Source organism: Rhamphochromis sp. 'chilingali' (assembly GCF_963969265.1).
Source record: "Rhamphochromis sp. 'chilingali' genome assembly, chromosome: 9".
Lineage (NCBI taxonomy): Eukaryota > Metazoa > Chordata > Actinopteri > Cichliformes > Cichlidae > Rhamphochromis > Rhamphochromis sp. 'chilingali'.
The window spans coordinates 16,458,547-16,486,311 of NC_137936.1; the positions used below are offsets into that span (position 1 = coordinate 16,458,547).

Sequence of the window (27,765 nt, forward strand, 5' to 3'; positions counted from 1 at the left end):
ATGACAACAGAGTGCAGAAATGTTGTGCACAAGTGGCAGTCTAATTGCAATAAGTACTTTCGAGGTATCGAGAAACAGCCCAAGGACTGTGGTCTTCACTGCATTTGTATTCTGTGTTTTCCTCATTAGGCTTTATTAGGTCTGACATCACTGTGGGGAGATTGAAAAGTTTAAATAGACAGTTTGTAGTTATTACATTGCTGACATGATGTAGCTGCATAAAAATTAAATCACAAATTTTATACATACTGAGTTTTTATTTTTTGCTTGTATATTTGAAAAAAAGACAGGTACGCATGTGATGTATATGTATATGTATATATTTTTTTATTTTATTTATCATGGAAATCAAAGCATGCTTCATGTTCATTTTCCACCCAGCTCCACATGGTGTGGTGTGGCTGTTAAACAGGGTGCAGCTAGCTGAGTCAGATCCGCTCCTGGGAAAGCTACTGAATTTTGCCATTCATACGTGCTTCCTTTGCCCAAGGGCAGCTCAGTTTAACCAGAGCACATCGTTCAGTAAACTCAAAAATGAGATGGGTTGTCACTGTTCCTATTCACTAATAACAAACAGATGTTTAAAACCTGATGATTCAGGACTTGGAAAAGAGAGAAAGCCACGAGGCTGCAGTGGCAGTATAAGAAAGGGTTTGATCAGAACCTCTGTCATTGTCATGGTCCTGGGCCATGTGGGCCCAGTATTCTTAGTTTTCATGTATTTTTGTATTTTGTTCTTTATTTAGGCCATGCTTCCTGGGTTGATCTGTTACGTTGTTCCTTATGTGTTTTCCCTTCGTGACTCTTACCCCCTGTGTGCCCCTCTGTGTATTTATGAGCCCTCGTCTCTCTTTGTGTTTTATTCTATGTTTTCCCCAGCCCGTTATGTCTGCGTTCTCCCCGTGCTCTCTCTCCTCCTGTTTGAACCTCTGTGTACTTCCTGTTTTACTTTGCCCATCTCCCATCAGTGTTACGTTCACTCCTGCCGTGTCTTGTTATGATTATCAGTGTCGCCTGTGTTCCCCGTGTGCATCCACTTCCCCTGATCATCCCTCATGTGTATTTAGTCTCTGTGTTTCATACAGTCTGTGTCGCGTCGTCTGTGTTCCCACCCTCCATGTTTCCATGCCCGGTCTGTTGTATTCATAGCCTTACCTTAGTTCATTCCCAGTTTATGTTTCTGTTTAGTTATTGCTTTTGAGCTGCCCTTATTCTTGTTTGTTTCTCTTGCGTTACCAGCCACAATAAAAGGCTCGCTTTTGTTTAAAGTTTACTCCCGTGTCACTCGTGTCCGCACCTGAGTCCTCCACGCACTCTCCACACGGTCTGTCACAGCGGACCGTGACAGTCATTACCAATAAATAACACTGGTTTAGGGTTAAGTTCAAGCTTTGCTATCTTTTGAAGCTCAGTTTTCCTCTAACCACCACCACCTGGCTGCGTATCTACATATTTGAACACATAATCAGACTCTTCTCTGGTTTTAAGCTTTAAAGCTGGGCTGTTAGAGTTCACATTATGGATATTGAAATGCTGAGTCGTGGTTGGAGGTTTGATGGGTTGACAGTTACATAGAGCACCCCTGTGTTGGTTTTGTGTTCAAAAAGTAGAGTCAGACGTAAATGCGTTGAAGCACTCGCAGGCAGAACACCCAGTCAGGAGGCAGCTGATGGTAGGATATTTTGTTTCCATCCAATCGTAGAAACTTCATCTTGGAGTAAGACTGAGGTCCCACCTCTCTGCAGAAACTGGTCACATTGAACTCTGTGGTGAACAGACAGAAAGGTATTTTTATTTTCATAATCTCTATTCACCAGAGTCACAACCATGTGATTAATGCTGTCTTGCCAAGACATTATAGGTACCAAGCCAGTCTGGAGAGCTCTAGTTTCACATCATGTGCCACGTGTTTGGCACGTTCAGAGATCAAAGTTGAACTGTGCAATCTGCAGAAATCCGTCCTCTTCCCATAGAGTCTGCATTTACCATCTTACAGGTGCTGCAGTAAAGATGTAGACAGAGGAAACCACAACACCCTCTTCATATTTCTCTGAGCCATTTCAGTAGTAAAAAGTCTTTCAGGCCAGAGCGTGCGCTTTGGCAGCCAAAGACTGCAGTAGCAGTCAGGCTGCTTGCTAGACGATGAGGTGTATGTTATTGTGGAAGTATTTTGCTGTCTGTCTGTCTCGCTGGTACACAGCCCCACTGTCTGCTGCATCACACATTCAGAAATGAGAGCAAACTTGAACGGCTAAACCAAAACTGCGTGCCAGTTCTCTGCCGCTAAATGGTCATGTGAGTCAGGTTTTGGCTGAAAAGTCAAAAAAATCAAACTGATGGGGAGCAGACGGAGAGAGAGGAAAGCGGAGACTGAAGAGGGGAACAGCATGTGCTTCTGGCTCATCTGGCACTCTTACCTTCGAATCCATCACAGATGTTGCCATAGCACTCCCTTCACTTGTTTTTCACTAGCTCCACTTTCCACACGTCTAACCAATTAATATCCCCTCGTCTATTCTTACCTCCACCCTCCTTTCTCTCCTTTTCTTTCCTTGTCTCTCCTTCTGTCCCTCTGCCTTCATACTTGCCTCACCATCCAAACCCAGCCCCTCCCATGTCTGCATACAGCAAGGAGAGCCGCCCATTTTTAAACGGGATGGGCTGTGAAAGCTTTCCACATTTCTTCTCTATTACAGCAGGGCTTTGTGTTGTTGAATGGTAACATGTATGAAATATTAGGAGACGTGAAGTCAGTAACACCTCTACAATGTCTGTGCATGCTTTGCTGAACGTATAGTCCTCACCTTGTATTTTATTGGCCTCCAGGTAGAGGTACTGGAGGGTGGTGGGGACTGTGGGAATAGCAGTGAGTTTGTTATATGAAAGGTCCAGCTCCACCAAGCTGGAGTGGTTAAAGACCTGCGAGTGGACCTCACGGTTCTGCAGGCCACAGTGACTTAGGCGTAGATACTTAAGGTTGAGAAATCCCTCAAAACTGTCCACATCCAGTCCAGTGAGAGAGTTGTTTGACAGATAGAGCTGCTCAACGGAGGAAGGTAAGTGCCTGGGAATGGTTGAAAATGAATTCCCGCTGAGGTCCAACAGGTTCAGACTGACCAGACCTACATGACAGAAGTGATGCACACACACACAAACATGCAAAACATAACACCGATGCTAAAATAGATTTTAGGACAAAACATTTCCTAGTGAGATGAACACGTAAAAATATTCTTATCTTTCCTGGCAGTGTTTAGGTACAATACAATTTCTTTTAATTACCGAGTTGTTTTTCTGTTTGTTTTTTTGTCAGCAGTATCAGGCTGAGCTCTCTCTTATTTTCCAGCCATACGTGTTTAAAGTAAATTGTGCATGAACAAACAAAAGGAAATGACACATTACGCTACCTCTGAGGTCTCCCTCTGTGATGGTATTCAGTCTGTTTCCCTGCAGCAGCAGCAGTGTTAGGCTATGCAAGTTCTGGAAAGCTTCTGGGTTGATGCTGCTGATTTGGTTGTAGGCCAGTCGCAGCTGTTTGAGTCCAGCTGGTAAAGCGCTGGGCACTGAACTCAGGTGGTTGTGGTTAGCAAAGAAGTACCACAGCTGGGTCTGGCTCTGCAAAGAGTCCTGCGTCAGGTTGTCGCTCTCCAGTTGGTTGTTGTCCAGAATGAGCCATCGAAGCCCAGTAACGTTGGCCAGCACGGAAGAGGACAGGGTTGAGATGTTGTTGCCCTGATAAGAATGCAATTCACTACCTGAGGAATTTTGTCATTTAATACTGATGAAAAGCATATAGAATATATTGTAGTGGAAACTGAGGAGAAACCTCAGTTGGTTTCCACTAGACCACTTTAAGATAACACATGCACACAGTGTTTGTCCTACCTGTAGAAACAGGTATTGAGTTCTGTCGGGCAGGCTGTCAGGGATGTGTGCTAAAGCTCTCTGGTCACAATAGAGTGCTGTGGGCCACTGGATGGGGCAGTCACACTCTTCAGGGCAGAGCTGCGGATTATTAGCCCGGAACCAGGCTGGATCCATTCGCCCCTGCAGACTCAGCACACTGGGCTCACCTAGCAGGCGGTTAATCCACAGAGGAACGCCTCCATAGTCCATATCAGCTACAAATGTGCCTGAAGCAGACTGAAAACCACTCAACAGAAACAGGAGGCCAGAGCACAAAAGAGCCATGGACATGGCTGGGGGGATGTGTGATGCTGTAAATGAAACATTAAGAAAAACCTGAACACCATCATAGATTTGACAAGTAGTTTTACAAGTCATGATCTGTACGACTGCTTAGAAAGGAACAATATGTCCATAAGCCAAACCTGTAAGTGTTAATTTTGAATGGTCTGCCAGGCATAAGAGCTCCATCATAGATTATAGGAGGAGGAGCTTCAACTACATAAGCTCCAAAGCATCTTTTTTTTTCACAATCATGTGAAAAAGAAAGTTTTCAAAGGACTCTATGCAGTAATCTGAAAAGCTGAGCACACTCCATGAATCAGTAGCATTTTCTGTATGACCTCATGAGTCTCTCACAGTGTTGTTTACAGTGTTGCTTCAGTTCACTAAGATTTGCATGCATTAATTTATGCGGAGCTCTTGTGAGGTCCTGCCGCAGCATTTCAAGCTGAGGTCTGGACTTTTACTGCACCATTGCAACACTTTGGTTCTTTTCTATTTTGGGTGTTCTGTTGTAGATTTGCTGGTGTGCTTTGGATCATCATCCTGTTAAATGACCCAATTTGGGCCAGGCCTTAGCTGTCGGACAGATGGTCTCATGTTTGCTAGGTGCCCAATCCCTGTGGTTGCAAAACAAGTCCACATCATAAACCCTTCATGAGGTGTTTGTGCTGATATTTTGTGTCTGGTTTTTGCTGAATGCAGTGGTGGACTTTATGGCTAAACATCTACACGTTGGTGCTGTCTGCCAAAATGACATTGTTGCATAAATCCCTTCCAAAGAAACCTTGTTCAGTGTTTTTTTTGTTTTTTAATTTTGCAGTCATGAACTTTAGCATTTCACATACTAAGTCTGACATGTAGCTCTTGAGATTTTTGGAAGTTCTCCAACTATTGCAAGGTCAAATCGGGATGTGATGTAAACGTTACTTCCTAAACTGCACTGTTTTTATGAAGAGCCTCAAGGAGCCACTGGTGTGACAGTTCATGTTTAATCTTGTTCTATCTGTCTCTCTTAAATTCACCAAATTAATAGAAGTGTGTGAGTGTAAACCTCCTGAGTGTTTCTTTAAAAAGACTTGGACATGGAATGAATGAAATACCAATACTTGTTCACGTACTTAAGAATTTAGGTATCTGTGTTTTACTGGAATATTTGTTTTTCTGACACCTTTTTACTTTTATTTCATTTGTAACAGAAATATCTCTACTGTTGGTATCCTTCACGGGTGCTTATTGCATATGAAGAAATGGGGGAAAAAAACAAAAACAAAAAAACAACATAATTTATGCATCTTTTACAGCACTGTATTCGGGGGATAATGTGGGTCGGAATGATCTAGACAGCATATCTGGTGTTGATATTTATATGCTGTGATCACAGTACCTCAGTATCATGAGCCTCACTTAAGATCAAGGAGCATAAATGGAGTAACATGGCAGTTATTTTGAAACGTAATTTTTCTATCAACTCAACAAACATCAGCAAATTTGATCTATATTTTGTGTTATTTAAAAGTTGCATGAACACACTGGGCAGTTTAGTGCAGGCTACGCTGGTTAGTGATGCATTGTGTTGCAGAGCAGCCATGGTGTTCATGGTCAGTGTTAAGGTATAACAAGGGTAGTAAACAGTAAATTGAACTGATGAAATTAACTCACTAATTTTCACCTTTACATCAGTTTTGTAGCATCTAGGGTTGGAAATCAGCCTCAATAGTTTGTGAAACATCTGCTGATATCTTGATGAACTCGGTTGTGTAAATCCACAAAAGTAGCAGCAACACTAAGCTAATCACAGTCTGCACACAAAGAAATTCTACTGGAGATCACAACATGAATTATTGTGATTTGTTTCTAAATGATTGTTTTCTCAGGTTCCACCACTGCAACTTAGCTTAGGGTTCCCACACCCACTGAATCCCACTTTAACTCTTGACTTTACTCATTTTTCTGTTTACACATGAAGGCAAAGTCACCCATCTACAATGAAGGCAAGAGCAAACAGAGCTAGTGTTTAAGCACATTCATTAGAATTAAAAGTTAGGTTGAAATAAAGTTTAAATTCCTATTTAATAATATCATTTTATTATTATCCTTATACAGCAGGAGCTTCAGTTTCCTTCGCAAAAATTAGCTGGCAGAAATATCGTCAACCTCAACTATTTTCATGTACTTTGATTATATTTCAAAGCCAGTACTTTTTCAATTTTACTTGAGTAAAGAAGCTCAATCAGTGCTTCTGCTGGAGTAAAATTATTTTTTAATGCATGCATCTGTACTTGTACTCAAGTGAAGCATGTGCTTCACTTCAATCTCTGATTACTGTTTAGTAATGTTCAATGTGAAAATGAATTACTTTTATCCAACTGAAGCTTCAAAAGTTAAACATAAATTTCTGTTTGAAATCGTCTGTGTGAATATTTTTCTTGCAGGATGAAATAAACTAAAATAGAATAAAATGAATGAAAAAGTATGTGACACGGTTTTCAGTCACCACGTGTGCAGATTGTTGCTTTTGCTTGCACATTTCTTCGAATTTAAAACTGATTAAATCTGAGACAGAAGAACAAATTTTCCTACCTTCATATAAAGTGCACAAGAGGACAAACACACACACACACATATGCAGACACACCTACACATGCATGCGCAATTACACATCAAGTTACCGTATAAGATAGCAATTTGTAAGAAATGTTTGCAACATCAGGAAGTTTGACTTGATCTGCATGGTTGCAATGTTGCATTTGCATTCCACCCTTAGAGTCTTACAGTGCAGCATTGCCAAGAGATTTACTGTAACTAAACAAACACACAGTCTGATTTTCATCATTTCCAGTTTTGCCTTCAATGCAGAAAGAGGAAATGGGGTAAACTAGAAACTAACCACAAACTTACCTGTTTGTTTAGGAGATACAAACGGAGACGGGTTGTCCTAAATCCTCAGTGATGAAACCCTTGGGATCTTTGAATGAGTGTGTGTCGGGATGTGTGCATGTGTATATGTTTTCAGGCTACCGGCGGCATATGCCCCGTCTGACACATTCCTCTGCTTCAAACGCTACCAGACCTCCTTCATAAACTTCCCACACTCACTTCTTCCATTCCTCTTGTATTAGCCCGCAGTAACAACGGTACATTTAGTGGAAACGTGTTTGCCTGCAGAGACGCACAAAAAGATCTGAGAAGGTACGCTAAAGAAGCACAAAGAGGGGGGAAATGAGAGGAAACTGGATTTGAATTGATCAGCATGCAAATTGTATATGTTATTGTTCCTCGAAAGAGAGTGTTTGTGTGTGTGTGGTGGTGGGGGTACAGTATGTGATCGGTCTAGAGGCAATTAAGCTACAAAGTACCTGGGGAGCCAAAGAGACCATTCTGTGTGTGCCTATGCGCGTGTGTGTGTAAATGTGTGTGTGTGTGTGTGTTTGAAGGAAAGAGCTTCTTGAAAACAGCTGACCAAAAGAGAAGAAAACGATCCCACATTCCTTTCCAGCAATATATTACTGCTGTGCTGAGAAAGAAGAGGCAGTGGGGAAGAAGCAGGCAAAATGATCTCCTGATCACATCATGCAAAGAGCTCCCTCTAGGATAAACCAGGGAGAATCACAATCCTTCATGTGGGCTTCAAAATGTATTAGAGGGGATGGATCATTTCACTTTAACCATGGAGAATTACAAGAACATGTTCTTTAACCAAAAACACCTCATCCAAACTTTATTTTGACTGTGTGGACAAGTGTAACAGATTTTAAGTGTTCATTCCGGTCACACCATTGTAAGCTTTTATTAAGTATAAATTACAATTAGCGACAAGACCAGTGGAAACGACGCTAGGTAGGAATACGACCGTCCACGTTCACTATCTATGATCGGAAGTGTTTGCCACGCAGCTGCTCTGAAAAGACCACAGCCACACAAGCACGATCAGTTTTGCCTCCTTACGACTTCCACTCAAGATGAAGGATTACATTTTGACACACCTCAGAGGAGAAACCCTGCTGAAAATGGTGCACGAGGAGGTGATTTTGAATGCGTTATTATAAAACCCTGGGTTCTAAGTTTTCTGCTGTTAATGTTTCGATCACATTTTGTGGATTACAGATGTTCACCTACCTATATTCACCTTTATTCTTTATTGCCTTTAATTTGTTTTTATATTTAGCTAGTCATTAGTGTTTCACTATTTGTCCCTGTTAATGTTGATATTTATTTACTATTGAGTGGTGGCTTTAATTTTATTCACTGTGTTTTAAAGTTTAAAAATCTTGTTTGCAGCTCTTTATGGACTCAGTATATTCCTCGGATTTCTGTTCTTGTCATTTTTGTTACTTTTGACATGCAGGTTGGTTCTAGTTAGTTCCCTTCTGTGTTCCTTGGTGTCCCAATGACATCAGCATTTGTCTTCCCATATTGCCCTATCTGGTCCTTCTGTTTTCCTGTGTCGAAGCAGTTTTGTCTCCCCGTTCAGCTATGTCTCCCTTGCTGTTTCATTTTTTCATTTCCTCTGTGTCTTTGTGTTTGCGTTTGTATTCTATCTCTTGTTTCAGTTTTCATGCTTCTCCAGCGTCCCCCGTGCCTTCTTGTCAAGTCTTTGAATCTGTGAATCTGTGTTTATTTATTTCCTGTTTTATTTTGTTAGTCTCCCGTCTCTTGTGCCATGTGTGTAATTTTGCTTCCCTTGTCTTGCTTCCCCAATGAGTTCCAGCGGTGTTCCCTGGTGTTTCCCATCTTCCTAATTACCTGGTGTGTATTTATTGTCTGAGTCCTGTCTGTTTGTTGTTGTGTCTTCTCCACATGGTATGTGTTTCCTTGCACCGTGCTCCCTGTGTTTTTCTCCTAGAGTTTTGCTGTAAAGTAAAGCTGAGTTCGAAGTCTTATCTTCTAAGTCCTACACTGGGGTCCACTTCCTGCCTTCCAAACTGTGACAATAACACTGTGTAATCACAGTGCAAACACCCCCCCCCCCCCCCCCCCCAAAAAAAACCCCCAAAAAAACACAAGTTCAGCATATTTTTTTAAATCTCCTTTCTTTTAGAAGAGTAGAAATGCTCACATTTCCATTTACACTCATTATATTTTAAGGATTCATGTGAGTATTTTTAAGTACTGACAATGGCTTTAATAAGATTAAATAGTAAGTGTTTTGAAATTTCACCTTGCTTAATGAAGTGCTCTTAAACTAGATACAAATAATGTCACACATTATTCATCATAATCCTAGATTATTATTATTGTTACTATCACTATTATTCAGACTGTATCACAGTTTTTTATGATGTGATGCAATGAGACAGTCAGATCAACAGTTGTCTGTTGTTTACAGTAGGATCATTACACGATTATTTATGAAACCACTGACAAAAGGTATAATGTCATCGTAGAAGTGTGACTCACTGGGAGTCTCTTGTTCAATTTCCTCATTAATGAGTCATTGTCTTTTGTCCCTGCCAGCTACCGTCCTGTTTGTGAGTAAATGTACGTTACCATGTCTGCGTAAGTCTCAAGGGGACTGAATGTACAATACAACACTGTGACTGATGTTTTTTGAACGTTTTCACTTTCTTCATTCTAAACTCGTAATGTTTTTTAACCTAGGTTGTGCAATTGTTTAACACTGTCTGCTTTACATGTTTATTTTAAAAGTGTTATCAGCTGACCAGAGCATAGTTTGAGCTGGAAGTTGTGATTCTGCTTTCCTCTTTCTCACCTTTCTCTTGGATTGTCTTCAACAGCTTCCTGAACACATCCTTAAATTTCCTATCACTTACACTAGAGGGCTCTCTTTCCTCACATATCAAAAGCACACATACCGCATTAATTCCACTAAATCAAATATAGGCCTATTTGAAAGATGTGATTTATTAGCAATGTGAAAAAAATAACCAACTCAAAGACTTCAGATGAATTATGATGTGGCAAAAACTCCTGGTTGTTCTTATAAGACATGTAACTTTCTTTTGGAGACATATTCTTTCTTTTAGTGTTACAATTTCCCCGCAGGTTTATGGGCCAAAGCACAGTGTTGGACTCCAGATGTTGCAGCTGGAGTCCAAGATGCAGGCAGCTATGCTGAGTCACCAGGACACCGTTCAGTGCAGATTCAACGCCTCTGTTCTCAGTGTAACTCAAAAAGATTTAACACTGGTTGAAAAAAAAAATTATGCCAAGATGTTAAGAAGTTAAATGTTTTTTGTTGGTTCTTTTTCTTTTTTTTTTTCTTCTATTTTTGCTCAAGCCCGTAATTATAACATACTTCCTTAAAGAGCTGTGCGTTTTATCCATATGAGAAAAGGCTGAGGATCCCGACATGGTGTAAATTTAAACATCTGTTTGTGATTTATGGTTTATGTGGAAGTGTGTGTGCATGCATGTATCTATATGTGTGTATGTGTGTGTATACATCTGCTTTCTATTGCATGGTTTTGCTGCCCCTGTGCCCTAGGGTGCCATGGTTCAAGTTACCTTAAGGAGTCCCTTTGTCCAAGTAGACCATAACACCTTGAAATTGAGAGTATTTTTATTAAGTGTAAATTTCCTTCAGTTATTATTTTATGCAGCATTTGGAACTGTGTGGAGGACAAGTTAGAAGCAGCTATATTTGGAGTGGAGTGCAGGGAGTGAGGAGATCAGGGATGCTTGAGAAGAGCTATTAATGCTGCTCGTGTGAGTGTGTGTATCATTAGGGATGAGGTGAAGCATGTAAAAGTTAAGGTTAGCGTCCAGGAAATGAGAAACACAGAGATGTGCAAACTATGCAGTTTAAGAAAAAAATGCATCACAAGTAGCAGTGAATTCTGTAGTGAATCTTTTATCGTCTCTACTGTTTTATTATCTTCTTCCATACTTTCTTTTTCAGGAACCCTAACATCACGTCTTACTTATCAATTAAACACAGGATTTTTTTAAATTAGTGCAAATTTATGAGGGCCGCATGAATCTCTACCTCAGCCAGCAGGGAGAACATCTGACTGCCATACATATGTAACGGAGCACTTTGGCTCATTTTAAGCAACGTGCAGCAAACAAACTGCGTTTTTCCTGTTTGACTTCATGCTGGAGATAAAAGAAGTTAGTGTGTTGTCCGTGTGTATTTTTGCAGTTACTTCTGCCTGGCGTTTGGCTTGTCTGATATCTCTTTGTCAGTGTTTTGGTTTCTTGGTATTTCTTTGGTTTTTTGCACAAGAAGAAATTAGCAGGCATTCACAGTCTGCGCTAGAAGGGTTAAGTTCTAGCTCAGTGCCGCTCATGACCCAGTTTGGGGACGGGGGGACATGGGTGGGGGTTGGACATGTTGCTCCTCAAAGTCCAGATTACCCTTTTACTTTGAAGACCTTGAGTCATTTCCCTCACTTTCAAGGGTAGCTGCTGGTAACCTTGAGAATGTGTCACACCGTGGCACAGAAAGGTTATCTTTGTCTCATGCATGCACACAAAAGTCACACAACTTTATCTGCCTAACAATCTCATAAAAGCAGATTTCAGTATTTCAAGAGTTATTAACCTTATAACCTCATGTTAGGGTTTGACTGTTAATTATCGGTCTCTTGGTTCACTTCACAGGTGTTGAACACAACTCCTCAGATGTTTTAAGAGAAATATTTAAAATCAAATAAATACTAAAACATTTTACAGGAACAAATATGACTGCTTAAACATTTTGCCAATGCTACATCTGTCTGTGGATGCCTGCAGACAAAAAAGAAAGAGGGAAGAAACTTTTGGCTTAGATGTAATGCAATGTGGACATCTGGTCACCCTTTTCTTCCCTTTTTTTGATTCATAAAGCTTTTTACTGTCAGATGTCGGATGCAATGGCTACAGGAAGAACAGCCAACAGACTCTGGATGAGTCTCTAAAAGCTACATAAATGGATTGCAAAATTATCATTTTGGGAAATATGTTGACTTAAAAAGAGTCAGACTGAATGTGACAACATGTACAGATTGTTCAATAGTTGCTATGTTAGATGTGATACAAAACAAAGCTTATTCCTTGACTTGTTGCATTTATGGAGGTTGCTCGCTCTCATGACAGCCTGCTTAGTCAATTTACGTCTGTCGTTACAACAAATCACTGGTTCCACTCATGAACACGGAGGCCAGATTATATGTTGCTAGAAAACATCTAAATGAGTCGGCATCTGATTGTTAAGTGATGACGTGACGAATCCTACTTCCGGGCCTAAAGTAGTCTGCGTTTAATATGGCTTTTGTGTTGTTAACATGTTTAATGTTATGTATTTTCTTCTATTTAATGTTAAAAAGCTCCTAAAACAGTCAGTGATCACTGTTGACCTCCCTCGGCTTTTATTACCGCTAATCATTTATTTAAGCTCAGTTTTTAAAACCTTAGGATGTAACTACAGCCCAGCCCATGCACCACAGTGTTGCCAACTTAGCGACTTTGTCGCTATATTTAGCGAGTTTTCAGACCCCTTAGCGACTTTTTCTCTAAAAAAAAAGTTGCTAAAAAAAGACGTGAAAGCGCGTATCGCTTTTACTCTCAACAAGCAGCGGGTGCTGTAACGCAGTCAGTTCTTCTTCTACTCTTATGCTGTTTTGTGGATCACAAGGTTTAGAACTACTTATAAACACACACACAAAGTAACTCCACCAGAGTGCCTATTTCGGGTCACTTTTGCCGGTCCAAGCCCAGGTAAAGGAGCAGGGTTGGAATTGTGACATTAAAAAAAACAATAATTGCTAAAAGAAATTTAATTTGTAGTTCTAAATAAACTCTAAATGCATTTAGGACGTTTTTTACTCACTTTATGTCTCTTCCACGAGGTTATTTCTCTCTCCAACAACATAGGTTACAGGTACATTAGCATGACCAATTATGCAAATTAGGCGATGACGTCATTTAGCGACTTCTAGCGACTTTTAGGACAACCAATCCGGTTGTTCAGTGATGACACGACGAATCCTACTTCCGGGCCTAAAGTAGTCTGCGTTTAATATGGCTTTTGTGTTGTTAACATGTTTAATGTTATGTATTTTCTTCTATTTGATCTCAAAAACCTCCTAAAACAGTCAGTGATCACTGTTGACCTCCCTCGGCTTTTATTACTGCTAATCATTTATTTAAGCTCAGTTTTTAAAACCTTAGGATGTAACTACAGCCCAGCCCATGCAGCAGTATATGAATGACTAACCTTGTATTATGGATGGATTATCTCAGTTGTTCTCCTGGCTGAAGTTTGGTCCTTTTACAGCATCCTGCCATGCGATTACATTTGTTCCTGACCACCGAGAACACTCACGTTAACTTTTATCGAGTGGGGAAAAAAAGTTAGCTTGTTTATATTATGCTAACATAGCTGTGTCGCTAGCGGTCACGTAGCACATCATTATATACCAGCTAGCCCAACTTCAGTAACCCTACAAACGTCACTGCTTTTTAGTTTTCTGTCTTCATTTATGCTGGAAGTGATAACAGAGCTGTACTTTTTAATTTGTTTCCAAAACCCCGCAGTCAGGACATGCTATATTGTATTTAGATAGAAGCTAGCGAGCTAACTCCCTGCTAACTTCTAACTCCGTTAAATGTCATAAATTTCATTTTCATGGATGCCCGGATGTTAAACTCAATTATTACACCTGGTAGAGCAGAACGCTGATCATTTTATTCAAGATGAAAGACTTTAGACAGTTTCAACTCTCAGTAATGCCATAGTGATCGTTTGATATATGGACCTGCAGCGGAGTTTAGGTCCAGACACGGCTAGTGACATCAGACTGAACAACCGGATAGCTCTGCAAACAAATCTATGGACAGATGAGACTATGATTAAGATCATTATCAGAATGATGGAAGGAGAAAAATCTGAAGAAGGAAATAATAGCTCATCACCCAAATCATACCACATTATATGTCAAACATGGCGGAGGCAGCGTTATAACGTCGATATAGCTACCAGTGGAACTGGGTCACTAGTTTTTATTGCTCATGTGACTGCTAATATAAGCAGCAGAATAATTTTGAAGTATACAACGCTATACTCTCAACTCAGATTGCGTCAAATTCTGCAAAACTGATTGGACAGAGCTCCACAGTGCAAATGGATAATGACCTGAAGCAAGCTGCAAGAAAAAACTTCATGCAAATCATCTGAAAAACCCTCCAAAGTAAAACTGAAAGCACGTTGACTGTGCGATCCAGTGTGGTGGTGAGCAGAGGCAAAACTACAGATATTTTGTCTTTCTCCCAACAAATATTGGACCTAACTGTTTATATTTTCATGTGTTTCCAAAAAATCTTTCCCTTCATATAGTTAAAGCTCAGAGATTTCATCACCATGTGTAAATATAATATTTTAGTGAAAAATTATAGATCTTCCAAGCTTACATCAAAGGAGGAGAGAAAAAGCGGGATAGAAAGAAGAGATAGAAGTTCAGAATAACCAATGATTGAAAAGATGTCGAGAGGGCAGAAAATGAGTAGAAACACTGGTTCTTATGGACGCTGAGTTGGAGAACATAGAGAAGCAGGAAGAGGCCCACATTGAAACCAGACAGACAACATAAAGAGACTGTCACACATGGTTTCATTTAACCCTTTACAAGATGTAAGCTTGTTGTAGACGAGAAAGAGTTGGGTCCACCCATGTAAAAAAAAAATGAAACAAAACTTATGTAGGTCGAAGGGCATCTAGGTTCTGTCTTAAGGTTATCTTATTATGTTTAATAATGTTTAAACCAACGCCTTACACGTTACAACACAACACAGGAAAAACACTTGTCAGCACACTGAAGCAACTACGAAAGAACAAAACAATCACATGCAAGGCGTAACAAGGTTTTTACCGTGTACTGTTACAACAAAACTGACCTGTGCTGTACTTCTTTCTCTGCATCGTTTCCCCACACAGATCACAATAAAAAACCCCGCAGGTGTGTGCTGATGAAGGTATGCTTGCTTTGAGTTATTCCAGCTGTAATGATGACCTCCTAAAAAAAGCAGCAAGAAGAAAAAAACACAACCAATTATCCAGCTTTTCATTATTCCAAATTACACAGTTGGCTGGTGAGTGTCTCACCTGCTAACAGCACACCTGCGATTTTATGTTTGTAGCTGCAATAAACTACGATAACAAAACTTCCACTTTCTTTGCAGTGCTACAGCTAAAGTATATGTAATATCAAGTTCTTACTCATTTTAGTCTTTCACAGGTATTTGCATTTGCACCATATGAACCAAAGTTGGATCATTTTATCATTGCCACTTATGTATGACTTTTATTTTTCTACCCTTTATTGTGAAGAAAGAGAGGGGGTCACTCGAAATGAGGAAACGGAGGGATTGAATGTGCTGCTCGCAGATGGGAACAATCCCTCAAAGCCACTGCGTCTCACATCATTCACACTGGAGGGGGAGAAAAAAGGCTTCAGAGTGGGCTGTGGGCCATTCCCGACCAAATGCAATGGGGTGCGGGCAACTGGACAAGGGGGTGGAAGTAATCAAAAGCACAAGAACAGACAGACGGGTGTGGAGGGGGCTAGCATGACGGAACGGAGAGCAGGGAGGGGAGAAAATACTTTTCATACAGTGTGTGTCAGAGCACCCTGCAGTCCTGAGCACACTCACTCAGAGAGAGAGCGGGGGACAAGAGGGCCAGTGCCTTTGATCGGGTAGGTGTGTGTGTTTGTGTGTGCATGCAAGTGTGTGAAATCTTTTTGTTTTCTTTTAAATTGAGATTTATACAAGGCTAAATGAGAAGTAAGGGTAGAATAATTTTGGAAAAATAATCACTGAATGTTTTACCTTAATTTTTAAGGTAACAGAGTGAATATTACAAAACTGGCATTCATGGAAGGTTTAAGAAAGCCAGGAAAGGCTTTTCTGAGTTTCCCTGTGGACTAAGACCAGTAAGAATGTGACTGCCTGCAGGCAGCAATATTTCCAAATGAAGTCCATGCCTGCACTGCACCTTAAACCTAAGTAGGACAGAAGAATAACAGATTTAGTTAAAGTTGGCAGTTATACTTCTGAAAGATTTTTTTGTTCTTTTAAATGTCAAATTTCACATGTTTGAGCATTTCAAAACGTTCTAAAACATCTGTAAGATTATAAATCTCGAACATTTTGGTGATTGTGAATAACTTTTTCTATTTTTTGGCCTTTTTAATACCACTGCATGTCCCTCTGTTCTCCCTGTGTTACATTACAGTTAAGATTTGAGTGACTTCCTTCCATCATGCGTCAGGTGATTTTCCTTTTGTCTGCCCTGATTCCCCTCGTTCTCTGCCATGGATGGAACTCCTGGACAAATTACTGGCAGAGCCAAGGATACTTTTATGGCTCCCAGTATGCAGACAGAGCATACAGTGTGTCGGCGTGTCCTGACGAGTGTGACTGCCCCTCTTCCTTCCCCGTTGCTATGTACTGTAATGGGCGAGGCCTTACCACCGTGCCACCGATTCCCTCCCATATCAAATACTTGTATCTTCAACACAATGCCATCACATCTTTGCCTGACTCGGCTCTAAGCAATGCAACCAATCTGGTGTGGCTTATGTTGCATTTCAACCAGCTGACATCTGAATCAATTGGCAAGAAGGTAAACACGTAGTCATAGGCACATCCAGACACACATCACTATAAATAGCGGTACAATGGCTGACAGGTGTCTAACAGCCCGAGTCGGTTTTCTTTTATTGCTGTCTGTTCTTAATCCTCAAGTTAATTTCCTGTGTTATCTGTTTCTTTAAAGAAAAGAAGAAACCAAAAGGGGGAAAAAACATGAATAAATATTGTGGTTAGTTTTCTGTCATCATATAATAAACTTGTTATAATTTGAAACATGTATGGGTAAAGCAGTGTGATCAGCAGAGCACATGCTCACACTAAACCAGACAGCAGCTTGCTACATCAGAGCCACAAACCTTGTGGTCTACAACCCTCAGCATAAAGTCTCTTTCTCCAGTGAAACACACTGAAAAACACATCACGCACATTCACGCACTGTAACCATCAGTTTGAATGCTAGTTGAAACTTAGCCGGTCGTTTGCAAACACATAATAGTGTAGTGTAATAGTGTAATATCATTTCAATATCACAACCGACAATAATGCATCTGTGCTCTGAAAAGGCCCCTTTCATCATTTTTATTGTAAAACCACCACATAATTTAGGATGATTTTTCTTTTTGGGTTTTATACCTGCTCATCTTGATCATTTTGCAGGCATTTGTGAAGCTGGGGGAACTTGAGCGTTTATATCTACAATACAATAATTTGACCAGCATTCCTTCAAACCTTCCCCTCTGCCTGAGAGACCTGAGAATGGATAACAACATGATTGAGAAGGTAAATCTTCAAAAATTCACATTCACAGCCCTCCTGTTTTAGTCCAACATCAGTTGAGACATTACGATATGCTTTACGGCTATTGCCACTTTTACCTAGGTGTCACCTGCAGACCTAGAGGGAATGGATAACCTCACTATCCTGTACCTTCATGATAATGCTCTCTCAGAGGTGGGCTCATCACTGAAGGGGCTGAACTCCCTCACACTGCTTGACCTCAGTAGCAACAAGTTGACAAAGGTAATTGTTTATCTGTTTTTTTCTAAATGCATTATTAAGCAACCAAGGTAATCTCGTTCAGAGATGTTGTGTCACTGTCCCAGGTCCCAGCTCCGCTCCCTGCATACCTGCATCAGCTCTACCTGGAGTACAATGCCATCGACTCTATACCTGAGGGATTCCTGAGCCTCTTCTCTCAGCTACAGTATTTTAGGATGTCGCATAACCTGCTAACAAATAAAGGCATCCCCGCTAACACGTTTAACGTGTCTGGGCTGGTGGAGCTGGACCTGAGCTTCAACAAACTGGAGAGAATTCCTTCAGTTAGCACCACGCTGCAATACCTTTACCTGCAAGCCAATCAGATCAAAGGTGAGAGTTTCTTTGAAGAAATCATTTTTTTAATCGTCATGCTCTACATTACCATGCAGTTTTCTACCTTTAAGCCAGTTTTGTTGATTTCGTAATAAGAAAGTTCATGATCGTATATGTACTGCCACTTAGATTAAACGAGAACAAAAAGTTGTTTGCTGGATTTTGAGAAATGAGATGTTGGACATGTCTTTTCCTGGGGTGATTTATACAGTTATACTGCCATTTTACAGTTTTGCATGAAAGTGAACTCATCGCTGTCTCCACTCTTTCTCTTGCCTGTAGAGTTTACTGTGGGTAGCTTCTGCAGTGTTGTGGACGTGACAAATTTCTCCAGACTCTTAATGGTGCGACTGGATGGAAACGAGCTCAGTCTTGTGGACATCCCCACCGACGTGAGCCATTGTCTGCGCCAGGTTCTCGACATTGAGATCTAAGCATGTGCACAACGCAGTCTGTGGCTCAGTTCACCACATGCACCTACAGCAGGACTATTTTAAAAAAAAAAAAACAGGTTACAGCAGATATAAGTTGATATCTACAGCAGGTAGTGAGTTAGTTATTAGTGATTGCAGAGAGCATCACTGTGAGCTTTACTAGAAATTCCTCCAGTTAAGAAAGAAAGAAAGAAAGAATGAAAGCCTGTTTTTTCTCGTGTATTGAAATTTCAGATTTACAAGGATAAAACACCATAAATGAGCCTTTAATCACAAAAAAACAACAGAACCTGAATGAAATTCAGGAATGGTTCTCTGACCTTCATCCTATTTACAGCATACTGTGCTGTAATGATTCTTCCTCCACGTGTCTTAATGCATGCGCAATCATCCATGTAGGGAAATCTCAAAAAGTTGATTTTGTTCATGTGGACGTAGCATTTTTAGTGGGAGAAACATTTTGTCACTCATTCAAGTGACTTCTTCAGTCTCATCTGGACGTAGCGTCACCAACCTGTTTATAAGGTTGGGGACGCTACGTCCAGATGAATAGAATCAACTTTTCGGGACTTCCTCCATGTGTTTTATTGCTTTGTATAATAAGGTGCTAAATAACGGTTTGTATACTGTGAAATATATAATTTCAAATATAGATCATATGTAGAATACTAAAACATTATTATGGTGTCTACTGCATGAGAATATGTTATTGCACTTGGTTATATTAGTTTATCTTTCTGAGAGAAAAATGCTGTGACAGCTTGATTCTGTTTAAGATCGTCTTTTTGCACAGTGAAATTTTCTTAGAGAAACAGAAAATGTCTCTGTTCCATGAGAAAAAAATAATATGGATATCGTACTGTAGTAAATCAGACATGCGTGGGGCTCGTGGTCTGTGAATTAGGATCTATGTAAACATTGCATGGATTAATTATTATCCTGACAAAGGGTTTTTGTTCATGAACCCATTGCAGAATAAATAAAGTTAATAAAGATCTGTGTCATTTTTGTCCTATATTGATCAGCCAGTGATGAAATGCAATACTGAGGTGATCAGTCAAAAGTATGAACTGTCTCTCTTTGATCTGGGATCCGAGGAGAAAGTTTTTGTAGCTATTCCTCAAATGGTTCCTTATAACAACTTAAATAATAAAAACTCAAGGTTTCCCAGACTTGATCAGTTATATTCACTTCACTGTTTCACGGTGCTTTAAGTGTTGTTTTTAAATAGTGTTTCATTTACAGGATACATTTTATTTGAGATAACAGGCTGCTGAGTTGTCACATATTGCTATAACAAACTTCCTCAGTAATTGAATAGAGAGGAACACAGTAAATAGACACTCAACCAATCAAAGAAGCTTTATTCCTGCAAGCTCCACCTGCAAAGTTTGTGCTCTTTGAAAATTACTACCCGGAGCAGGAACTTTGGGGGATTAAAATAATTTACCTAGCACTTAAGTTAGATCCGGGACGCTGGGGTCGAGCCACTTCAAGGTCTCTCTCGCATTTCCTCCTGCAATTTCAAACGTGGCTGAAAAGTGTCTTTGAAGTCTTTGAATTAAAGTTTATGTTGATCTTATCTCTCAATGTTAAATTCATACTTATTTCAAAGGTTTAATAACAGACATGAGCATGAAGCGAGTATCAGTCACCAGTGAGGGTTTTTAGGGCCTGATGCAAGGTTTCTACATAGTAATAGACAGGATAAAGAGGTGTTTCATTTATAGCTTATTTACACTTTTAACCCAAGGTGCCCACAGAAACCAGTTTCCTTGAGAAACCACAAGGAGTCAAAACTCTGAAGCTGCCCAATATAACACTGAGGAAAGCTCTTAAGGGGATACTGGCACAAAGAAGAGTCATTGGATTCCTTAAAATATTTATATTTTTTTAATTGTACCTCATTAACCCGAATTCTTGAGACTAATTGCTCCTCTAAACAGCTAAGGCGATTTTCTCATGGCTATAGAGATATTTATCAGGCTGGTTGGCTTTACTCGAGAGGGAAACTAAGACTCTTCTTTCTTCTCACGTTTCTCTTTAGTTCCTTTTAGCTCTATCTTAATAGCCTTCCATTGCAATTTAAGTGTATGTTTTTCTTTTTACATTTATTATGTCTGCTATGTTACAAATGAATATTTTTCTGGGATGGACTTGTAATGCTGATAATGTTAACGATGACGTGCTGTTGCATCAGGGCCTAACCCTCTAAGCGTCAGCTCACCAGATGTGGGATGGTCAGAGGACACATAATGTCTAAATTTAGGATGTTTTTCCACTGTAGTCTGTGGACAAACACCACAGGATCATCATCACAGTAAAATGTATATCAAATGACTTCTGTGGTTAACTTGTGGCTAAGGGTCAGTGACCAAAATAGCAGAGAACTCAGGTACAGACCATTGCAAACAGGTACAATGAGAAAAGAGAACAACTAAAGGTCTCACACTGTCTGAGTAACTGCCACTGGGCAATAATACTGTTTGCTCACAGCTTTAAACTCACAAGCTCTGCTTTCAATAAAAGAAGGATTTGTGTATAGTTATGGTGGAGAGTAGTAATGACAACATGTGGCTCACTTCCTGTTTCTTCCTGAGTACTGAGTAATTTCGAGGACATTTCATAGGAATTGTTGGGAACTTTATGCCTTTACGTCATACAGGGAGTGCAGAATTACAGGGAGTGCAGAATTATTAGGCAAGTTGTATTTTTGAGGAATAATTTTATTATTGAACAACAACCATGTTCTCAATGAACCCAAAAAACTCATTAATATCAAAGCTGAATGTTTTTGGAAGTAGTTTTTAGTTTGTTTTTAGTTTTAGCTATTTTAGGGGGATATCTGTGTGTGCAGGTGACTATTACTGTGCATAATTATTAGGCTACTTAACAAAAAACAAATATATACCCATTTCAATTATTTATTTTTACCAGTGAAACCAATATAACATCTCCACATTCACAAATATACATTTCTGACATTCAAAACCACACGCTTCTTGCGACCCTGTTGACTATTTTGAATGAAACGCTTGATTGTTCAATGATCATGCTTCAGAAGCTTTGCAATTTTGAGACTGCTGCATCCCTCTGCAAGATATCTCACTATTTTTGACTTTTCTGAGCCTGTCAAGTCCTTCTTTTGACCCATTTTTCCAAAGGAAAGGACGTTGCCTAATAATTATGCACACCTGATATAGGGTGTTGATGTCATTAGACCACACCCCTTCTCATTACAGCGATGCACATCACCTAATATGCTTAGTTGGTAGTAGGCTTTCGAGCCTATACAGCTTGGAGTAAGACAACATGCATGAAGAGGATGAAGTGGACAAAATACTCATTTGCCTAATAATTCTGCACTCCCTGTAGAAAACATGAGAAGAGAGAGAAGCAGAAATAGAAGACAAATGTTGAATTTGAAGCAGAGATGTTGCTACTGCTACTGTACCCATGCACAGCTATAAATCACTATAGGAGGATTTACAGTTCTTCCACAATTTGACAGTTTGCAAAAAAGACATTTGGGGTACTAGCATGGCCACTGACAACAAGCAGTCACTCACAAAGCAAGTTAACAGATCTCTGATTAGAAATTAGCATTAGCCAAGCCAGTAACCTAACTTTGTCCTTATAAAATAGGGCGATTACTCACCATAATGATCAACTTTTAACGGCTGCATTTTGATGCCAAATAACAGGCTGCACAAGCAATGACCTCACTCCATCAGAATCGTTCTCTGTAGTGATTTAATTGGCTCACAGCACCTTTGGAATATTTGAATAACCATGATTTGACTGACTGGCAACTGCCTTACTATTTAAAAAGCTGAACATTTCACTGCATGCAAGAAAAGGATCCATAATTTGGTCTTGTAAAGCACAATGTCACACCATTCAAAGTGAACAAGAGGTAAGAGTGTTAGCACCTCATGTTCAGCTTGACTACCTGAACCTGAAGCATGTGAACGCTCCCAAAAGTAAGATACATAGAGATAATGCGCATTTGTTCATAATCTCTTTCTTTTGTAGCAAACTATATAGTAAAGACTGGATTATCTGAGTAAAATCTGTTGCCCTGGCAAACACAAATAATTCATTAACCATCTCCACTTGTTTAACTCCTTTGACTCATAAAACCTGTGGAAAGAAGCTTGTCTAAGTCTAAAGAATGAACAGAATGTATAGAACTTGTTGGCTTGATAATTACATTTGACCTTTGGATATGACACAAAGTTCCACTGTTATTCTGGCATCTCTGTCAAACTCCATAATCCAGCATACACAAAGCAGGGGTCACAGGCAGCAAGCCAGCAAGGTGATGAGAGCAGACAGGGAGCAGGAAAAAAAGGCAAAAATGAGGGGCGAACAAAAAGGTTTTACATTTTTAATGTTCTTAAAGAATAAACAACACCAAAAAGGTTGTAATGCAGAATAACTGCAGACACAGAGACAATCTGGCAAGTGGAATAAGGTTTTAGGTGTACCCATACTGAGCTAAGTGTTTAGTTGATAGTTGAGTGAAAATGGACAAGAAACGAGGTAACCTGGAAGTACAGGCAACTTAAAACAATAGTTATAATAATAACCTCAGAAGACAAACATACACAAGTTGTTCGCTCAGAAGTGCAGATACTTGTGTTAATAAAGATTCTGGTGAAAACGAATGGCCAAAATCTTCATCTTCATGCTTTGCGCTCATGGTCCTTGCATATGTTTTGTTTTTCTCTTTCATCTCCATGTTTTTCAACATGCACAATATGAACACCAACATGTTCAAACTGGTTTGATGTTAGGAAGGCGCACAGCAAGAAGGAGAGAGCGACAACTACTTTCAGAAGGGGTCGCCACAGTGGGCAGCTCCACGTGTTTGATTTGACCCTCCTGACACAACCCCAAAGGGAATATGTGTCCCTGGCAGGAAATGAACCATTGACTGTGTTAGGCGAAAGTGTTAGTGAAACAAAATAACTAATATCCCCAATTAGATGTATGACAATTAAGTAGTAAGCTTTATTATTTTTGCACTTAGCATTAGCAAAACCATTAGTATTATTGAACAATAATACATGAGGCCAAACCATTTCCATGCATGTGGGTCAGAACCCTACAAACAACATCTGACTGGTAGTAATAATGTATTTTATTGGTCTCGTATGTCTGCTGTATGTTTCAAATGATGTAACGTCAAAACCAGGGCCCGTTCACAGGAACATTACAAAACACTTCATTTATCTTCTGAAAATGTTATATTTGATGACCAATGATGGTTCTGTCTCGCTGGAACGAGACAATCCTACTACAACAGCAAAAAGCATTGGACACCAACCAGAGCTCTTTGATCTCGTGCACGAGAGAGAGAGAAAAGTGACAGCGCCGTTCCTTCGCTTGACCCCAGTTGCTCTCGTCTGCTTCCTCGTAACACTGCTCTTTATTAAGGTACATGAATATGCATAAATTCATTATGGCGTGTTACACAGACATATATGTGAACAAAGAATACCTTGTCTGTGTGTGTGGCCCAAAAGTGACCTTGTGAAGATTTCCCACAGCTGGTGCTAGGAGCGCAGCGGTCCACCTAAACAAAGGGCTTGTCACGGTACTGGGTCGTGTGACCCAGTGTTTGAGTTTTATGTATTTTTGTATTCATTTTCAATCTAGTTCATTTCTACGTTGCTGTTCAGACCTTATTTCTTAGTTATTTCTGTCATCTCCCCTTGTACCCGGTCTCCCTGGTTCCTGCGTCTATGTTTCATGTCTATGTGGTTATGTTAAGTTCATGTCATGTTTTATCTCCATGTCTATGCCTCCGTGTTTCCTGGTTTATTTTGTAAGAGTCTGGTGTTCTTTGTTCATTGTAGTTAGTGTTACTCTCCCCTGTATTGTCATTATGTTTCATTCGAGTCAGCTGTGTTCTCATGTGTCTCCACTTCCCCTGATCACCTCATGTGTGTATTTAAGTCCTCTGTTTTCTGAATGTTGTTGTCAGGTCGTCTGTTATCTCCACCATTGTCTTAGTCATTGTTATAGTCATAGAACTTCATAGTATTTGTTTCTTAGTGTTTTTTAGTTTGCTTAGGGTTCCATGTTTAACTCGTGCTATCATCCAAATAAAGGATCGCTTTCTGTTTAAACCTGCAACTCCTCGTCCAAGAATCACAGGAGCACTCGTGTCTTTTCCCGAATTGCATCTCTTATTTCAGATCAACAAATATAATTTACATCCAGTGCTTTCACTTGTCAGATATGCTCAATAACTGTAAAAGGTAAATAAAAGGCATTTGGCAAATATATGCATCTATGGTCATTACATTTCTCCAGTTTACACTGTTAACCACACTATTCCTTCACTCATTTACATCAGCAGTGCAGATACCATATAATGCCTTAACTGTCTTATTGCTCTCTCACATATAGGGCAAACTCAAAATAGCTTATCCACAAATCCGATATACAGTGGGGCAAAAAAGTATTTAGTCAGCCACCGATTGTGCAAGTTCCCCCACCTAAAATGATGACAGAGGTCAGTAATTTGCACCAGAGGTACACTTCAACTGTGAGAGACAGAATGTGAAAAAAAATATCCATGAATCCACATGGTAGGATTTGTAAAGAATTTATTCGTAAATCAGGGTGGAAAATAAGTATTTGGTCAATAACAAAAATACAACTCAATACTTTGTAACATAACCTTTGTTGGCAATAACAGAGGTCAAACGTTTACTATAGGTCTTTACCAGGTTTGCACACACAGTAGCTGGTATTTTGGCCCATTCCTCCATGCAGATCTTCTCGAGAGCAGTGATGTTTTGGGGCTGTCGCCGAGCAACACGGACTTTCAACTCCCGCCACAGATTTTCTATGGGGTTGAGGTCTGGAGACTGGCTAGGCCACTCCAGGACTTTCAAATGCTTCTTACGGAGCCGCTCCTTTGTTGCACGGGCGGTGTGTTTTGGATCATTGTCATGTTGGAAGACCCAGCCTCGTTTCATCTTCAAAGTTCTCACTGATGGAAGGAGGTTTTGGCTCAAAATCTCACCATACATGGCCCCATTCATTCTGTCCTTAACACGGATCAGTCGTCCTGTCCCCTTGGCAGAAAAACAGCTCCATAGCATGATGTTTCCACCCCCATGCTTCACAGTAGGTATGGTGTTCTTGGGATGCAACTCAGTATTCGTCGTCCTCCAAACACGACGAGTTGAGTTTATACCAAAAAGTTCTACTTTGGTTTCATCTGACCACATGACATTCTCCCAATCCTCTGCTGTATCATCCATGTGCTCTCTGGCAAACTTCAGACGGGCCTGGACATGCACTGGCTTCAGCAGCAGAACACGTCTGGCACTGCGGGATTTGATTCCCTGCCGTTGTAGTGTGTTACTGATGGTGACCTTTGTTACTTTGGTCCCAGCTCTCTGCAGGTCATTCACCAGGTCCCCCCGTGTGGTTCTGGGATCTTTGCTCACCGTTCTCATGATCATTTTGACCCCACGGGATGAGATCTTGCGTGGAGCCCCAGATCGAGGGAGATTATCAGTGGTCTTGTATGTCTTCCATTTTCTGATGATTGCTCCCACAGTTTATTTTTTCACACCAAGCTGCTTGCCTATTGTAGATTCACTCTTCCCAGTCTGGTGCAGGTCTACAATACTTTTCCTGGTGTCCTTCGAAAGCTCTTTGGTCTTGGCCATGGCGGAGTTTGGAGTCTGACTGTTTGAGGCTGTGGACAGGTGTCTTTTATACAGATGATGAGTTCAAACAGGTGCCATTCATACAGGTAACGAGTGGGGGACAGAAAAGCTTCTTACAGAAGACGTTACAGGTCTGTGAGAGCCAGAGATTTTCCTTGTTTGAGGTGACCAAATACTTATTTTCCACCCTGATTTATGAATAAATTCTTTACAAATCCTACCATGTGAATTCATGGATTTTTTTTTCACATTCTGTCTCTCACAGTTGAAGTGTACCTCTGGTGCAAATTACTGACCTCTGTCATCATTTTAAGTGGGGGAACTCGCACAATCGGTGGCTGACTAAATACTTTTTTGCCCCACTGTAAGTGCATAAATCTTACTAGATTAGACAAAACACACCTGGATGTATTACTTTGCAATGTAACAACATAAATGTACATTCATTCTCAGCTTATTCTTAACATTTCCACATCACTTGAACCATAAAGTGTATATAAGATATTTTAATCTCGAATAATCTGATGTCAGGGCCTTTACAGTTAAATTGGAGCACCACACACACATATTTGCTTGTTAAATGGAGTTTACCAAGTTTAAATACATCCCGCGGGCTGGCGAGCTCTCGCGGTAACTCTCGCGAGACCTGGGGCTGCGCGGCTCGGCTTTACCACTGCTGGGTGCCGTGCTTCAGTAATTTTCAACTAAACCCCACTTAAGGTTACATCAGCGGTGTCAACATAACTCTCAGTAAACACCGAAGTAGAACAAGGCACAAAACCCTCATACACTGTATTTTTAAGACGATACTGACCTGTAAAAATAAAGGTAGAGTCTCAGAGAAAGAATCACAGGAGCACTCATGTCTTTTCCCGAATTGCATCTGAGAGGACAGGAAGTTGGTCCGCTCTAGGCAACCGCGGGCGAACGACTACAGTATCAACAGTTCCGCTTATTATTTCTCACTTTTACTCTCCTCAATTGTTATGGACTACACGTAATGAATGTAAAATAATAATTGTCTTAATTGCTGACATATGTTTTTCTTAAAAATAATAAAATTTACCAAAATGTGGTAGCACATTTGTGTTCACCACACTAGCTTTATTGTGATGGTGCTGTTTTTTTTTATTATGTTGCTCTTTTTTTGTTTGCTTTCTCTTGGGTTTTTTTTCTCCATACAGGTGATCCAGGTGTTTTGTTTGTTTTTTCTCTCTCTTCCCCCCCTTCTCACCATCTCTTCTCCCCTTTGGTTTTCTTTCTCTCCCTCTCTTTCTTTCATTTTTTCTCCCTGTCCTATCCCCCAGTCATGTCTGTCCCGTTTGTAGCAACCGAAAATAAAATAAATTCATAATTATAATAAAGGTCAATCAAATGGACCAATATAGCAAGGCCATGATGATCCACTTGGTAAAATAAATCCGCTTGGCATCTTTCTTGGCCTTAAGACAACAATTCTGATGGCTAAAGATCCAAACGGGACACAAAAAAAAAAAGAAAAAAGAAAAGAAAACTCAACAATACACAAGTGCAGCACA

General features: G+C 40.1%; 2 protein-coding genes across 4 annotated transcripts; one reads left to right on the plus strand and one right to left on the minus strand.

Annotated features, from left to right (window-relative positions):
• Window positions 1–27,124, minus strand: LOC308402673 (lumican). Of its 3 annotated transcripts, XM_080891670.1 has the most exons (6): window positions 27,042–27,124; window positions 15,025–15,143; window positions 3,886–4,217; window positions 3,408–3,732; window positions 2,805–3,122; window positions 1–1,764 (listed from the first exon to the last, which is right to left on the minus strand). In XM_080891670.1, exons 2-6 carry the CDS (start codon window positions 15,047–15,049, stop codon window positions 1,613–1,615), a joined length of 1,152 nt encoding a protein of 383 aa, XP_080747796.1. In that variant the 5' UTR covers window positions 15,050–15,143; window positions 27,042–27,124; the 3' UTR covers window positions 1–1,612. The 3 variants fall into 3 exon arrangements, with proteins under 3 accessions (XP_080747796.1, XP_080747794.1, XP_080747795.1); XM_080891668.1 differs by lacking the exon at window positions 1–1,764 and having other exon boundaries at window positions 1,789–3,122; XM_080891669.1 differs by lacking the exons at window positions 1–1,764; window positions 27,042–27,124 and adding an exon at window positions 13,349–13,435 and having other exon boundaries at window positions 1,789–3,122; window positions 15,025–15,138.
• On the plus strand, window positions 15,628–19,529 carry fmoda (fibromodulin a). The gene is made up of 6 exons (XM_080891675.1): window positions 15,628–15,824; window positions 16,364–16,753; window positions 17,380–17,502; window positions 17,602–17,742; window positions 17,826–18,093; window positions 18,379–19,529. Exons 2-6 carry the CDS (start codon window positions 16,391–16,393, stop codon window positions 18,528–18,530), a joined length of 1,047 nt encoding a protein of 348 aa, XP_080747801.1. The 5' UTR covers window positions 15,628–15,824; window positions 16,364–16,390; the 3' UTR covers window positions 18,531–19,529.
• Window positions 27,125–27,765: the final 641 nt, after the last annotated feature.